The sequence below is a fragment of the Lampris incognitus genome, chromosome 14, assembly GCF_029633865.1.
Source record: "Lampris incognitus isolate fLamInc1 chromosome 14, fLamInc1.hap2, whole genome shotgun sequence".
NCBI lineage: Eukaryota > Metazoa > Chordata > Actinopteri > Lampriformes > Lampridae > Lampris > Lampris incognitus.
The window spans coordinates 9,341,414-9,354,709 of NC_079224.1; the positions used below are offsets into that span (position 1 = coordinate 9,341,414).

The 13,296-nt window shown below is 47.3% G+C and overlaps 1 protein-coding gene across 1 annotated transcript in view; it reads right to left on the minus strand.

Annotated features, from left to right (window-relative positions):
* st18 (ST18 C2H2C-type zinc finger transcription factor) overlaps window positions 1–13,296 on the minus strand; it is a 64,541-nt gene that overhangs the window by 28,749 nt on the left and 22,496 nt on the right. The window contains exons 3-6 of the mRNA XM_056293155.1: window positions 11,004–11,116; window positions 7,635–7,686; window positions 5,260–5,290; window positions 4,679–4,866 (exon numbers count right to left, since the gene is read on the minus strand). Of these exons, the coding sequence (XP_056149130.1) occupies window positions 4,679–4,866; window positions 5,260–5,290; window positions 7,635–7,686; window positions 11,004–11,116 (384 nt within the window). The remainder of the gene's footprint in view (window positions 1–4,678; window positions 4,867–5,259; window positions 5,291–7,634; window positions 7,687–11,003; window positions 11,117–13,296) is intronic.

The following is a 13,296-nucleotide window of genomic DNA, read 5'->3' on the forward strand; positions in this document are numbered from 1 at the left end:
ACAGAACATATCAGTAACAGCAATGATATCAAACGCTCTGAGAAATGGTCTACATTTAGGAAATGGTACCACTGCAGTTCAGAAGTAGTTCTTTGAAACTAAAAATGTCATTTCCAACACAGGATCAGGCTCTATTAAGCACTGGCCACATCATGAGATGACGGCCATAAAGTGATACAATACACGTGGCAAATTACTTGTGCTGTTTTTAAATGTTTGGAGTCACCTCTACTGACTGTAACAATAACTAATAATAATAATAATAATAACAACAAATAATGAAAACATCTTTCAAGATAATATTGTAAGATTAATAAGATTTGTAATCATAAATTGGATACTCCCAGTGTAAGCTCCTATCTACTGGGTGGCCAGTAGATAAGGTCTACCCACGATCGTGTTCTGTGAGTGATCAAGTTACACGATTGGGCCGCTGGATCAGGTGACCAGCGACGTCACTGAAATGACGTCTGGTAAACACGGAAGTGGGAGTTTCGGCATGTGCCGTGGCGCTTTCAAAATTAATTAGCGCGGCAGTTCCAGCTCAGTCAACATGAATTGCATGCTAACGAGTGAACGGAATATTTTAGTGCTCTTCTCACATGTGGTTACACACTGTAACTGTCTAGTATAGAGCAGAGCAGGAGAGGAAACAGCTCTCCATGCGCCGGTAGACATGAGGGGCAGCCCACAGTCAAAGCACCCAGATAACCGCTCTTGACAAAACACTCAGCGGAGTGAGTCTCAGAAAAAAGAGACATCCGCAGACAGAACCCGATAAAAGAGGAGGGGGAGCTAACAGACAACTGGCACAGTTATCATTACGTTCTCTAGCAAATCAAACATCCCAAGGTATGAGTGGAAAATGTCGTCTTTGCATTTATAGCCTTTTTTCCTTTTTACTCGAACATAGTGTAATCGGTTTTTTCTTGCCCGCTGCGGGATTCGATACGGGATGTACTGCACCACAAGGCGACATCACTAACCGCTCGGCTAAAGGGTCAGACCCGTTAGCTAGGGGCTAACGTGTCTTATTAGTAGTTTACAGTCGTCACCCTCTCCCCGCGCTTTGTTCTTCCCGCGCTCCGAAGAGACTTCTGAGGATCTGCACACTTCCGGATCCCACCGCTGCCACCAATGTAACCGGTTATTTTCTTGCCCGGAGCGGGATTCGATACGGGGTGTACTGCACCACAAGGCGACATCACTAACTGGCGTTTTTAGTGACTTTCCCGCGCTGGCGCACCGGTAGTGACGCATTTTACGTCAACCGGCAAACCGTGCCTCCGATTGGTTAGGGCGGGGTCAGGGTTAGTGTTAGCCAATCAGAGGCACGGGAACGCTTCGGTCGCGCAGAAATGGGCGCTAACAAACAAACGAACGGACGGACGCGATTTCTTTGCCAGAGCTGAAGCAGCGAGGTAGTTTTTGATATTCCGGAGGGGGGAAAAAAGAAACTCAGCGTTCAGAGGAAGGCTTCAAGTAAAAAAATAAAGAAAAGAAAGCGATTGATGGCGGGACAAACATGGCTAACCGTTGACGTGGCTTTTCCTCATTGGAGAGTAGCGAAAGAAGAGAAGGTCGTGACGGCAGACACGCGTGTCGCATTACTGCTCTTGGACAGGTTGGTATTTGTATAATATTTGGAGTAGGCTATTGGCTCAACCCAAAGAAGGGATTATTGCCTCGGAACTGTGGACATTTCTTTGTATTTTTGTAACTATTACGTAATGTAAACTACTAATAAGACACGTTAGCCCCTAGCTAACGGGTCTGACCCTTTAGCCGAGCGGTTAGTGACGTCGCCTTGTGGTGCAGTACACCCCGTCTCGAATCCCGCACCGGGCAAGAAAATAACCGGTTACATTGGTGGCAGCGGTGGGATCCGGAAGTGTGCAGATCCTCAGGAGTCTCTTCGGAGCGCGGGAAGAACAAGTGCGAGGGCGCGCTTCCGGGGAGGGTGACGACTGTAAACTACTAATAAGACGTTTGACCCTTTAGCCGAGCGGTTAGTGATGTCGCCTTGTGGTGCAGTACACCTCGTATCGAATCCCGCACCGGGCAAGAAAATAACCGGTTACAGTAACTAAGCGCGCGTCGACAGTGTTTGTGTAGTTACTCTCGCTGCCAGAAGGGGGCGACGAGAGTTCCTCACTGCAGGTTTAATATCCAGGAATTCACATTATGGACGCTGCTACTTGACCGTCCCTGTAACAAATTGGCCACAATTCAGAACATTGACCATACACGGTGCAGCCCTATACTAGGGCTTTTGACCTAGTCTTGTTTTTTTTTAGTGGAAAGCCTGAAATCCAGTGAGCTACAAGATTGTTTAAAGCTGTGTGTGAATGGTAAGCCCCAGCACTGGAACAGACAAAGAGAGAGCCCCAACCCTCTAAATGCCTCACACATAACGCTTTCTGTAACACCACTGATTATATCAAATCACGGTCAATGATTAACAATGGAAAGCTATCAAAAACTATCATCTGGATTGATTCAAACAAAATCTCCCCTGATCCTCCAAAACCATTCAAACTTAACGCTTTGCTAAAGCTGTTTGGACCATAAGGGTTTTTAGTATAAGTAGGCTATACTGTTGGACTATCCTCTTAAGTGGCTAGACATCATGGACCAGACCAAAAGTAGCCCGGGGGAGTGGTGTGAGGGATTCGATAGGTCGATGGTACGACGTCAGCATCAGATCACACACGGCCGAGGATGCTGTAGATACAAGCATTATCACACAACCACCGGTTATTAATGGGGACGGCGCAAAATCTTAATCCCCCCCACAAAAACAGCTTTTGAAATTAATGACACGAATTGAGTGGCCCCGATATAAAACCTCAAAATTGTTTTTGGAAATACACGACTTTATAGCCTATTGTGCATAATGGAGTTTGTAATCTTATTTCACTTGGTCTGGGTTTATTGCATTACGTGTTGGCAGCATTTAGACAGTGGGAATTTCTTCTCGAGACTGCCACGCATTTGAATCAGTTTCCCAGCTGGTCAAAATATTTGTACAGGTGCACTGAAAGATAACCCCGGCTGAAGGAGAGACTCAAATCAGAGAGGGACGCTTAGTTACAGCAAATAAATATATATCTATATCTCTATCTATCTATCTATCCATCTATCTATCTATCTATCTATCTATATATATATATATATATATGCAAGGGTACACAGACACAAGCACATATGCATGCACGTGCACACATATTCACACACACATTAGTGTAGAAAAGGAAAAAACAGACTGACAGAAAAAATAACTTGGATCCCTGTGGTGGTTTGTGTGTTGGAACAGGTGAACAGTTTGTCCTCCAGAACAGCCATTACCGGCGCTCTGCAGCAGGGCCGGAGTTGGCTAGATTTGAACGCAGCGTGTATCGACCAAACGAGAGGCTTATTTTTCTCTCTTTTTGTTAAAATGCAGATATGTCCGGCCTCGCTCTGTGAAATTCTTAGTGTCGCCAGTCTGAGGCCATCCTCCTTTTACTAGAAAAAAATTAAAATACACCCCCCCCCCTCCCCAAATCCGACAGTGATGGGAAAAACAAGTCCTTACTCCATCTTTATCGTTGTTAACATCGGGCATTGTGTTTTAACAGCTAGCCCCCCTGAATGTAAGGCTACTGCAAATAATTATACAGTTCATCAATGTTTGTGGATAAAAGCGGGGGAAAATGTGTGTAGGATGTGAAAAAATAACCGCAAACAAAGGCAAAACCGATGCGGCACTATGAATTACTAAGAAAATTGTAATGTAATATGAGCCCAAGAAACAAATAAACTCCTGTTGCAGTGAATCCTCGCCGCTGAGCGAGCCACTCTCCCGGTCTATTTAACTACACACGTGTGTACTGTAATGAGCTGTGGACATTATGCCTAATTATGTATTAGACTGTGTTAGAGGGCCTAACAAAAGCTTTTGAAAGGGACAATTACGTTTGTTGCTTAGTTACAGCTTTAAAAATATACCAAATCAGTGCAGATTGTAGTGGGTGAGAATGCGCATGTAAACCCGGGGTACTGTTGCCAAAATGTCTAAAATTCAATTCATAAAAAAAAACTAAAAATGTTTGTTTCCTAAAAAAAAAAAAAAAATTACATTTCCTAAATGTTTTCCTCGGTTGTTGATGAACCGATCACATGCCAGGTACAATACCGGTAGTAAAATAACAGAAATGTGAGGCGGCGCCTCGTTCGCTTGCCGCTGATCTGCTCTTCGTACCAGTGCAACCTCTGCACAAACGAGGGAAGAAAATTAAACGACTTTTAACCAGGAACAGAGTGAACAAATGAAGTGCCCCCCCCCTTTTTTTTAAATTTTCATTCCATGCATGCGATGGACTTGGCATGGCGATAAAAAAAAAAGAGAGACAGATGAGAGGTGTGGAATCTGGCCGCATCAAACGAGGGCCGAGCCCTGCCAAAACTATCATGGCAGATCAGCTGTCAAAACTTCAATTTGAGAACGCGAGACACAACTAATGTGGACCCAGCAGTGTAGTCTTTCACTTCCAGTGCACAATGACTGCTGCTGCTGGCTGATGGCAGAAGGGGGGGGAGGGTGGTTGGGGGGTGGATATGAATGCAACAGATGGGATTTTAAAATTCAGCGTCAATTGTTCATCAAAACAGACAAAACAACAGGACATCTGTTTACCTGCTGGAGTGTCAGTGTTCCTCAGCTCTTCTTTGTCCTGTGGCGCTGCCAGGTCCTCGCTCTCCTCCTCGCAGGCCTCGCTGGGGCTGTAGTGCCGCGGCTTCATCAGCAAGGACTTTCTCTTGTTTACGGGGGCGCCCTGCACCCCTTCCTGGGCGCTCCTCTTCCTCGCCACGGACCCATATGGGCTGGAAGGGAAGGGGACAATGGATGAAAGGAGGCACGGGGGTCAACAGAAGTGTATGTGGCCGGTTCTAGCTAGCAGTTGGCTCGTTTGAAAGTTCCAAATGGCAAAATGTGACGCACTTGAAATACTTGAAGTGTTGCTTCTAAAGCTGGAGGGATGAGTGAGAAAACTGGAAAACTGAAGAATGCTACGTTTTGTTGGCATGCAGGGACGACATGAGGGAAGAATCAATCACACGTGCTAATGCAGGGATGTTCAGGACAGATTTATCCATAAAATTATGCTAATGGGAGAAAAGCCCCCTTGATGCGCCACATTAATGAGCTGAGGAAGAAGCATTAGTCCCAAGTCATCATTTTACTGTTCGTTTCCACATCAAGTCATTAACTTTTACCTGGGCGTCTCGGCGATGCAGTCGGCCAGCACTGGAAATGAAGGGCAAGAAAAACCAGTTAACAGTCACGTCTACATGTCCACCGTGTGGACGACTCATACGCTGACTCTGTCAAAAGGGACGTGTTCTTGATTCCAGACCCAGGCTCCCAACTTTTGGGGTCATTTTGGAAAGTCGTGACACGGTACGACTTACTCTTAGCCTTTATTCTCATACAGATAAGGAAAGGTATAGTTGTCCTCAGAATTCTAAATCCATATTTCTTTCTTTTTTTTTAAATTTCCCCCTTTTTCTCCCTAATTGCACTTGGCCAATTACCCCTCTCTTCCGAGCCGTCCCGGTCACTGCTCCACCCCCTCTGCCGATCCAGGGAGGGCTGCAGACTACCACATGCCTCCTCCGATACATGTGGACTCGCCAGCCGCTTCTTCTCACCTGACAGTGAGGGAGTTTCGCCAGGGAGGATCACGCTATTTCCCCCCCCCCCCGCCCCCGTCCCGAACAGGCGCCCCGACCGACCAGAGGAGGCACCACTGCAGTGACCAGGACACACACCCACATCCAGCTTCCCACCCCCAGACACGGCCAATTGTGTCTGTAGGGACGCCCGACCAAGCCGGAGGTAACACAGGGATTTGAACCGGCGATCCCCGTGTTGGTAGGCAACAGAATAGACTGCTATGCTACCCAGACACCCCATATTTCAAGTCCGAAGTGGTGCAGTCGCATCGAATAAAAATGTATTTAATCTATCCTTAACTACAGACTTGTTATATTTTCCCTTTTGCAGAGCCTGCAGACACGACCAGGGAGGCGCTAGAGAGACACGACCAGGGAGGCGCTAGAGAGACACGACCAGGGAGGGGCTAGAGAGGAGGTGTCCTCACTGAGCTGAGAAGCTTCTCATTCAATCTGCTCGTTCTCTGGGACACCAGCAGCGGTTCATCCTCTGACAGCTTTGACAACATGATCTAAAAGGGTAAATCAATTTTCCCAGAGGCCCATGCAAATCTCATTCACAGCTTCCACCCCTACTCCCGTGAAGCAGGGCCAGTAATAACACATCCTGGACCCCCAGCTTCAGTAATGGCTCCAGCCTGAGCCGGCAGGCCTCACGGGCCCTCAACACTTGCATAATGACACATCCAGTCTAGAGGTTTTCAATCACACAATATGCACACACTGCTTAACTAATTTGAGCCGGTGCTGCAGTTTAATGCCGTTATTCCCCTCTGAATAATGACACGGCAGTGCAGCGCTCTTCACACACACACGCACAACTGACACACACGACTGACAACGCTAACGTTGGATTGTTGAACTGACACCCCAGCCCATACTGATAAGTGGCATGTGTGTGTGCATGCGTGTGTGTGTGTGCAAGAGAGAGGGTTTGTGTGTGTGTGTGTGTGTGTGTGCACGTGCAAGAGAGAGAGGGTGTGTGTGTGTGTGTGTGTGTGTGTGTGCGTGCGCGCGCAAGAGAGGGTTTGTGTGTGTGTGTGTGGAGAGAGAGAATGTGTGTGTGTGTGTGTGTGTGTGTGTGTGTGCGCGCGCAAGAGAGAGGGTGTGTGTGTGTGTGTGTGCGCAAGAGAGAGGGTTTGTGTGTGTGGAGAGAGAGAGAGAATGTGTGTGTGTGTGTGTGTGTGTGTGTGTGTGTGTGCGCAAGAGAGGGTTTGTGCATGTGTGTGCACGTGCAAGAGAGAGGGTGTGTGTGTGTGTGTGCGCAAGAGAGAGGGTTTGTGTGTGTGTGTGTGGAGAGAGAGAATGTGTGTGTGTGTGTGTGTGTGTGTGTGTGTGTGTGTGTGTGTGTGTGTGCGCGCAAGAGAGAGAGAGAGAGGGTGTGCGTGTGTGTGCAAGAGAGAGAGTGTGTGTGTGTGTATGTGCAAGAGAGAGGGTGTGTGTGTGTGTGTGTGTGTGTATGTATGTGCAAGAGAGAGGGTGTGTGTGTGTTCAAGAGAGAGGGTGTGTGTATGTGCAAGAAAGAGGGTGTGTGTGTTCAAGAGAGAGGGTGTGTGTGTTCAAGAGAGAGGGTGTGTGTGTATGTGCAAGAAAGAGGGTGTGTGTGTTCAAGAGAGAGGGTGTGTGTGCGTGTGTGTGCAAGCAAGAGAGATGGTGTGTGTGTTTATATGTGTGTGTGTGTGTGTGTGTGTGTGCAAGAGAGAGAGAGGGTGTGTGTGCAAGAGGGTTTGTGTGTGTGTGAGTGTACTTGTATTTAAAGTTTAATGTGTATGTGTGCCTGTATTTGAATTTGAGTGTGTGTGTGTGTTTGTGCGTGCGTGTATGTGTGTGTGTGTGTGTGTGTGTGTGTGTGTGTGTGTGTGTGTGTGTGTGTGTGTGGTTAAAAGGCATGCCAAAAATAGGGCTTCTGCACTCACCTGTGCTGCTGTTACATGTGTGCAGAGCTTGTTCCTCGCCCTCAGGGTCCATCTGCAAATAGAAGGTGGAGTAAACAAATAGAAGGTGGAGTAAACAAATAGAAGGTGGAGTAAACAAATAGAAGGTGGAGTAAACAAATAGAAGGTGGAGTAAACAAATAAAAGGTGGAGTAAACAAATAAAAGGTGGCGTAAACAAGTAAGGCCACTGAGAAAACCATCCCTGTCTTTTTGCTGATTTATGAAATGGCCACGACCACAGCTTAGACCGCGGGCGGGTTAATCACAACGTGCGGAGGAAGTCGGTCACAGCGGGCAGCGGTTGTTCGCAAGCCGTGCGAGTTTGGGTTTGCAGTATGATGGTGGGGGAGGGGGAGAGGGGGGGGGGGTCACAAAGTGCCACCAAAATCCAATAACATGCAAAAAAACACCGCGTGGTGTTGACACTCTTGCGCGTTCGGCGAGCGAAAACAAACTTTGGGGGGGGGGCGAGGAAACATAATGACACATAATAATGACACTAAAGTGCGAACGCGGTGCCAAACAGTGTGTGTTCAGACAGGAATAGTTGCTAAAAAATCCATCCACTCTCCCTGTCTGTTGCTGGTGGGTCCCAAATAAAACCTATTAAATATAATTATTGCCGGCTGATGGTGGCGTATAGTGGTCACAGGCCAGTGAGATGTGTGAGTCATAGGATACGCCGCCGCTCTCCCCCGGTAATGGGAAACATGACTCCTCTCTCTCGTTTGCTGTTGTGATTGAAGGCGCTGACCTGTCATACATTTATAATAGGGGAGCAGGTGTGGCAGTGATGGACCTTAATTTCCTTTAATAAACCTTTTATGTGCCACACTCTTAATGCCACGCCGGGCCCTCGGAGGTCCCGCTCGTAATAGGTTCATTACTTTTGATTACTGGGGCCTATTGAGACAAACAACTCCCCAACACTATAGATTACATTCTGTAAAAACTAATGTAGCTCATTAGCCGCTAACACTTTTCCACACACATGCATTCACTTTTTTTTGGCATGGGTTTGTTTATAACTTTGCTGTTACGGCAGGGGGGACGAGATTGTGACGCAAACAAATGAGTTAAATTGTAAATTATGTGGTAAGCGTGCTTGTTTGAACGTGGTCATCGATGTCCCATGTTTTGGCCGTGGCCCACAGAAGCAGCTCTCCTCACGTCAGTCATCCACGCCGGTCTCACGGACACGCGGGCGGTATTTTATCATGGCGCTTTATCGCCCGGAAGAGAGTATTTCTCTACTATATGCTTATGGGGTCATTCTGTCGACGGTTCGAATCTTCTGCGGAGACCTGAAATATGTTGGAAAGTGAAACGGGCGTAAATGATCCATTCGAGTCACCGCTGTGCCTTCCGGGACAGTGAAACGCAAATCGGAATCGATATGATTTTTTTCTAACAGACGAGCAAGGCTCCGCGTTTTCGGTTTTTACCGAGTTTGGCCGAAAAATACCCAGATTTTTTAAAAGGAGCAGATGGGTTCAAACTGATTTTCGCCCGGATTTTATGTTTCCACTGAGCCAAAAGTTGTTCCTGTTCGTGTGAGGTTATGTAACAATGTCCCCTTGTGGCGAAATTCAGCATGCTGGATGGCTTTGAAAAATAAAACCCGAAAACGCTGAGCCTTGCAGACGAGAAGTTTGACTCGGCTACGAGCTAGCTGATGTTTGATGATTTTTTTTTCTCCTTTCTCCGAATTGTACTCTTCCGAGCCGTCCCGGTCGCTGCTCCACCCCCTCTGCCGATGCGGGGAGGGCTGCAGACTACCACACGCCTCCTCCGATGCATGTGGAGTTGCCAGCCGCTTCTTTTCACCTGACAGTGAGGAGTTTCGCCATGGGGACGTAGCACGTAGGAGGATCATGCTACCCCTCAGCTCCCCCTCCCCCCCGAACAGGCGCCCTGACTGGCCGACCAGAGGAGGCGCTAGTGCAGCGACCAGGACACATACCCACATCTGGCCTCCCTTCCGCGGACATGGCCGAATGTGTCTGTAAGGACACCCGACCAAGCCGGAGGTAAAATGGGAATTTGAACTGGCGATCCCCGAGTTGGTAGGCAACGGAATAGACCGCTACGCCACTCGGACGCCCCAATATTTACCTTTTCTAATAGATGGGAACTTTGACTTGGATACGAGTTCGCTGACGTTGGATGATATTGTGACTTTACGGTTTCCAGAACAGCTGTATATTCAGGTTTACATTCAAGTTTGGGCCTGATGGGCCAAAAAAAAAAAGAAGCAGCTTTTTATGGCATCTGTTCTGTTATCCAAGCCGCTTATCCCAACTGGGTTCGCGGGATGCTGGAGCCTATCCCAGCAGTAAACCTATTTCTTATTGCGAGGGGTACCATGGATGCACTGCTGACATTAAAATGACCAGCAGTTGTGTGTAACCCCGCACACGTGGAATCAGAGGGAGGACCAGAAAAGCCTCCGTAGATGCTTAAGTCGGTGTGACGGGTCCCGTCGACATGGCAACGTGAGGAGATCTTTGCAGAAGCAACGCAAATAAACACAACCGGGGTCAAACAGCTGCTTCTTTTTGTTTTGGATGTTGGCCCCCGTATCTGACTTAAAACCGTGTATGTGGCGCCTTTTTCACCAATGCAAAATAACGCCCAAATCAACAGATCTCACAGTTCACTTGCAGAGACCTTCATGTGGCATCAATTAATACAATTCTGCAATATTCAAATGAATGGAAAGCATTGTTCAGTGCTGTGAAGCAGTGGAGCTGAACATTCAGTAGCACTGAACTCTTTGATGGTCTCGCACCAGTTTGCTAACTTACGTATCAGCAGATAAAATGGTCGTGTAGGCAAATCCATAGGTTAATACCAGTGTTGGTGTGCTGTAATAAGGCCTTTATCCAGCACACAGCTGCCAAGAATTCCTTTCATTCTATCCAAAGGCCATAATAGACCTCGGCTATCTAAACTTTCCATTAAAGATTTAAGGCATGAGAATCAGGAATTACCGTCTAAGTTAAATGTTGCCGTTGGGTTTATATGGAGCAATATATCAGAGAAACTTTACTTCACCGCTTTATAAAAAAAAAAAGAAGCAGACTCTGCAGTATGAACACCTACCCACACCTTGCATATGTGGAAAACTATCTCGGTATGTTGTCGTCACGGTCAGTGCAGAACTCGCACCAAACAACCGTGCACCTTATCCATCCCCCCGGCACACGTGTTCACCTCTTCATATAGCCCACGCCAGTATTTACCGTGGAAAAACGTGACGTTATTTTGGAACAACGGTGAGAAATGGCAGGTTTGCTATCTTTACGTTGCGCTGTCTTTATCCCCCATGTTTGTGTGAGAAGTTTACCTTTAACTGTACTTTTCCGGGCACCGTATTTGGTAAGCTGCCAGATCCACGTCTGCCTCGGTCGATGTGCTCGCAACTCTTGGCTTTCAGGAGGTGAGCATGTAACTCATTCTCTGTAATAAATCACACACACGTCACCGGTTTGACCATTACAATCTGTATCCTGCAATAAACACATATATACACACACGCACACACTGACCCCCCCCCCCCCGAGCTCCTTCACAAACTTCTTTTACCGCTTCCATCAGCGGGACCGTGGTGAGCGTGCAGTCAGAGACGGCGGGTGAGGTGATATTAGCACCTCGCATGTAACGAGGAGCGCAGTGCAAATTGATTGCTTGACAGAGATCAAATTGCGTGCCTCTAATTAATACCAGAAATCCAAGTGGGAAAACAAGGATGAACACAATGAGTGCATTAAGCCTCTTCACTTCACAGATCTTATTACGGAATTATTTATTTCTGTTCGCTTTCAAGAGGAAAAAAATATCTCCCCCCAAACAAAAAAAACGGTCTTCATAATTATAGCTTGCAGTGCGATTCCCCTGAAAACCCCCCAAAAAGTGGGGAGGGGAGGGGAGCTTCATGTCATTAGCATAAGAAAAAAACGACTCTCTCCTAAGAGCCAGTTTGTCATCTGCTGAATCATATTTCGGCTCGCCCCCCCCCGCCTTACACCCTTGCCCCAACCCCATCCCTAGTCTAACACAAATAGTGCATCTCCGAGGACCCCCTTGCCCACGCGTAGGGGCAGATTTCTCAGGGGGGAACGGAGGCGTGCCCGATTGCTGGGGGTCCATGTGATTTTCTATGTGTTAATCTGGCTGCTAGCTGTCCTTGAGCCCAACCCATTCCCCCTAACCCATCTGCTAGCATTCCCACCACGACGGAGGAGAGAAAGGGCTATGACTGGGGGGGGGGGTGATAGACCCTCCCCGGTCCCCGGTCCAACCATCATGAATAACCATTGCCTCGCACCATTGTCAGAAAGGCTGTGTCCAAGTTGAGATGGTGAACGAGGATGCTGCCGCTATTGCTCTCGCAAACACAACTGCTACCAAACACATTTAGCTGCAAAGATGAGCTATGATTATTAATATCTTTTTTTCTTTTTTGCAGAGCCTTAAGACTGTGCAGCTGCAGTGGATATTCATTATTGACCTTGAGTCATCGCATCCCCCTCCATTCGCTCCCTGTTCCCAGCTTATCCGTGCACTTGGGACACTCTCATGTAATTAACACAGACATTACTGTGATAGAGTAAAACTCAATGGCACTATGCTGATACTTCACCTTGAGGCCAATAAAGTAGGCCGGCGTTGCGGCAGAAGATTTTGAAGACCACAAAATGAATCACATTGTTTACATTTTCCTTTAGATGGGGGGGGGCACGGGCGAAGACGACGGAGGCCAAAATGAGATTACGCAAAATAAGATTTCAAAATGTCAGTGGCGCGCGCTCACCCGACCAACTGTTATGATTAGATTATTCTTCTTCTCTTTTTTTTAACGTAATTACCGAGTAAGGCTGCACGCGGAAACAATGCATACGTTAAAAATAAATAAATAAATAACCAACTATGGCGCCTGTATCCACACTGATACCCATCCTTTTCACCGGAGGAAGCCTATTTCTCCCCACCCCTCTGCGGCGGTATCATTTTGAGTTATAGGGAAACGGATGGGTGCTCTGTGCAAGGTCACTGTCTGGTGTGTGTGACCCCCCTCTCCCCCCCTCCGACCCCTCCCCCACCCCCACCCTGCCTCCCAAGTTTTTTTGTTTTTTTTGTTTCCTCTTCCAGAGGCACACTGAGCGAAGGGTTAAAACTGGAATGGATTTAATTATGGAATGAATGGAATTATAATGCGCCTGCAGCAAGTTTTGCTCCTTATTTATTAAAGCAGCTGATGGGCCAGGTTTGATGAGCCACTTCTGGCATAATTGAGTCATCACACAAAGAGGGTTCCTCGCATTCAGAGTGGTTTTATCAGCAGCAAACAGACCTGATTACTGGCAATTACACTCTGATCTAGGGGAAGGAGGGGGGAAAAAAAAGAAAAAGAGGCTAAATGTGCGGGGTAACTTCTGTGTTTATAGTTTACCCCGGGAATAATTTTCACGTTCATTTTACATGCTAAGTGTTTTCTGTTGATGCATAATAAAGAGCAAACAACGGGGGAGATAGCACAGTTTACTTTCATATTTCCTTGTAATGGATGTCTGAGGGTACGGCGAACCCAACCGCGGTTTCTGTGTAGCGCAGGAGAGGCGCGAGGCTGGTCATCATCC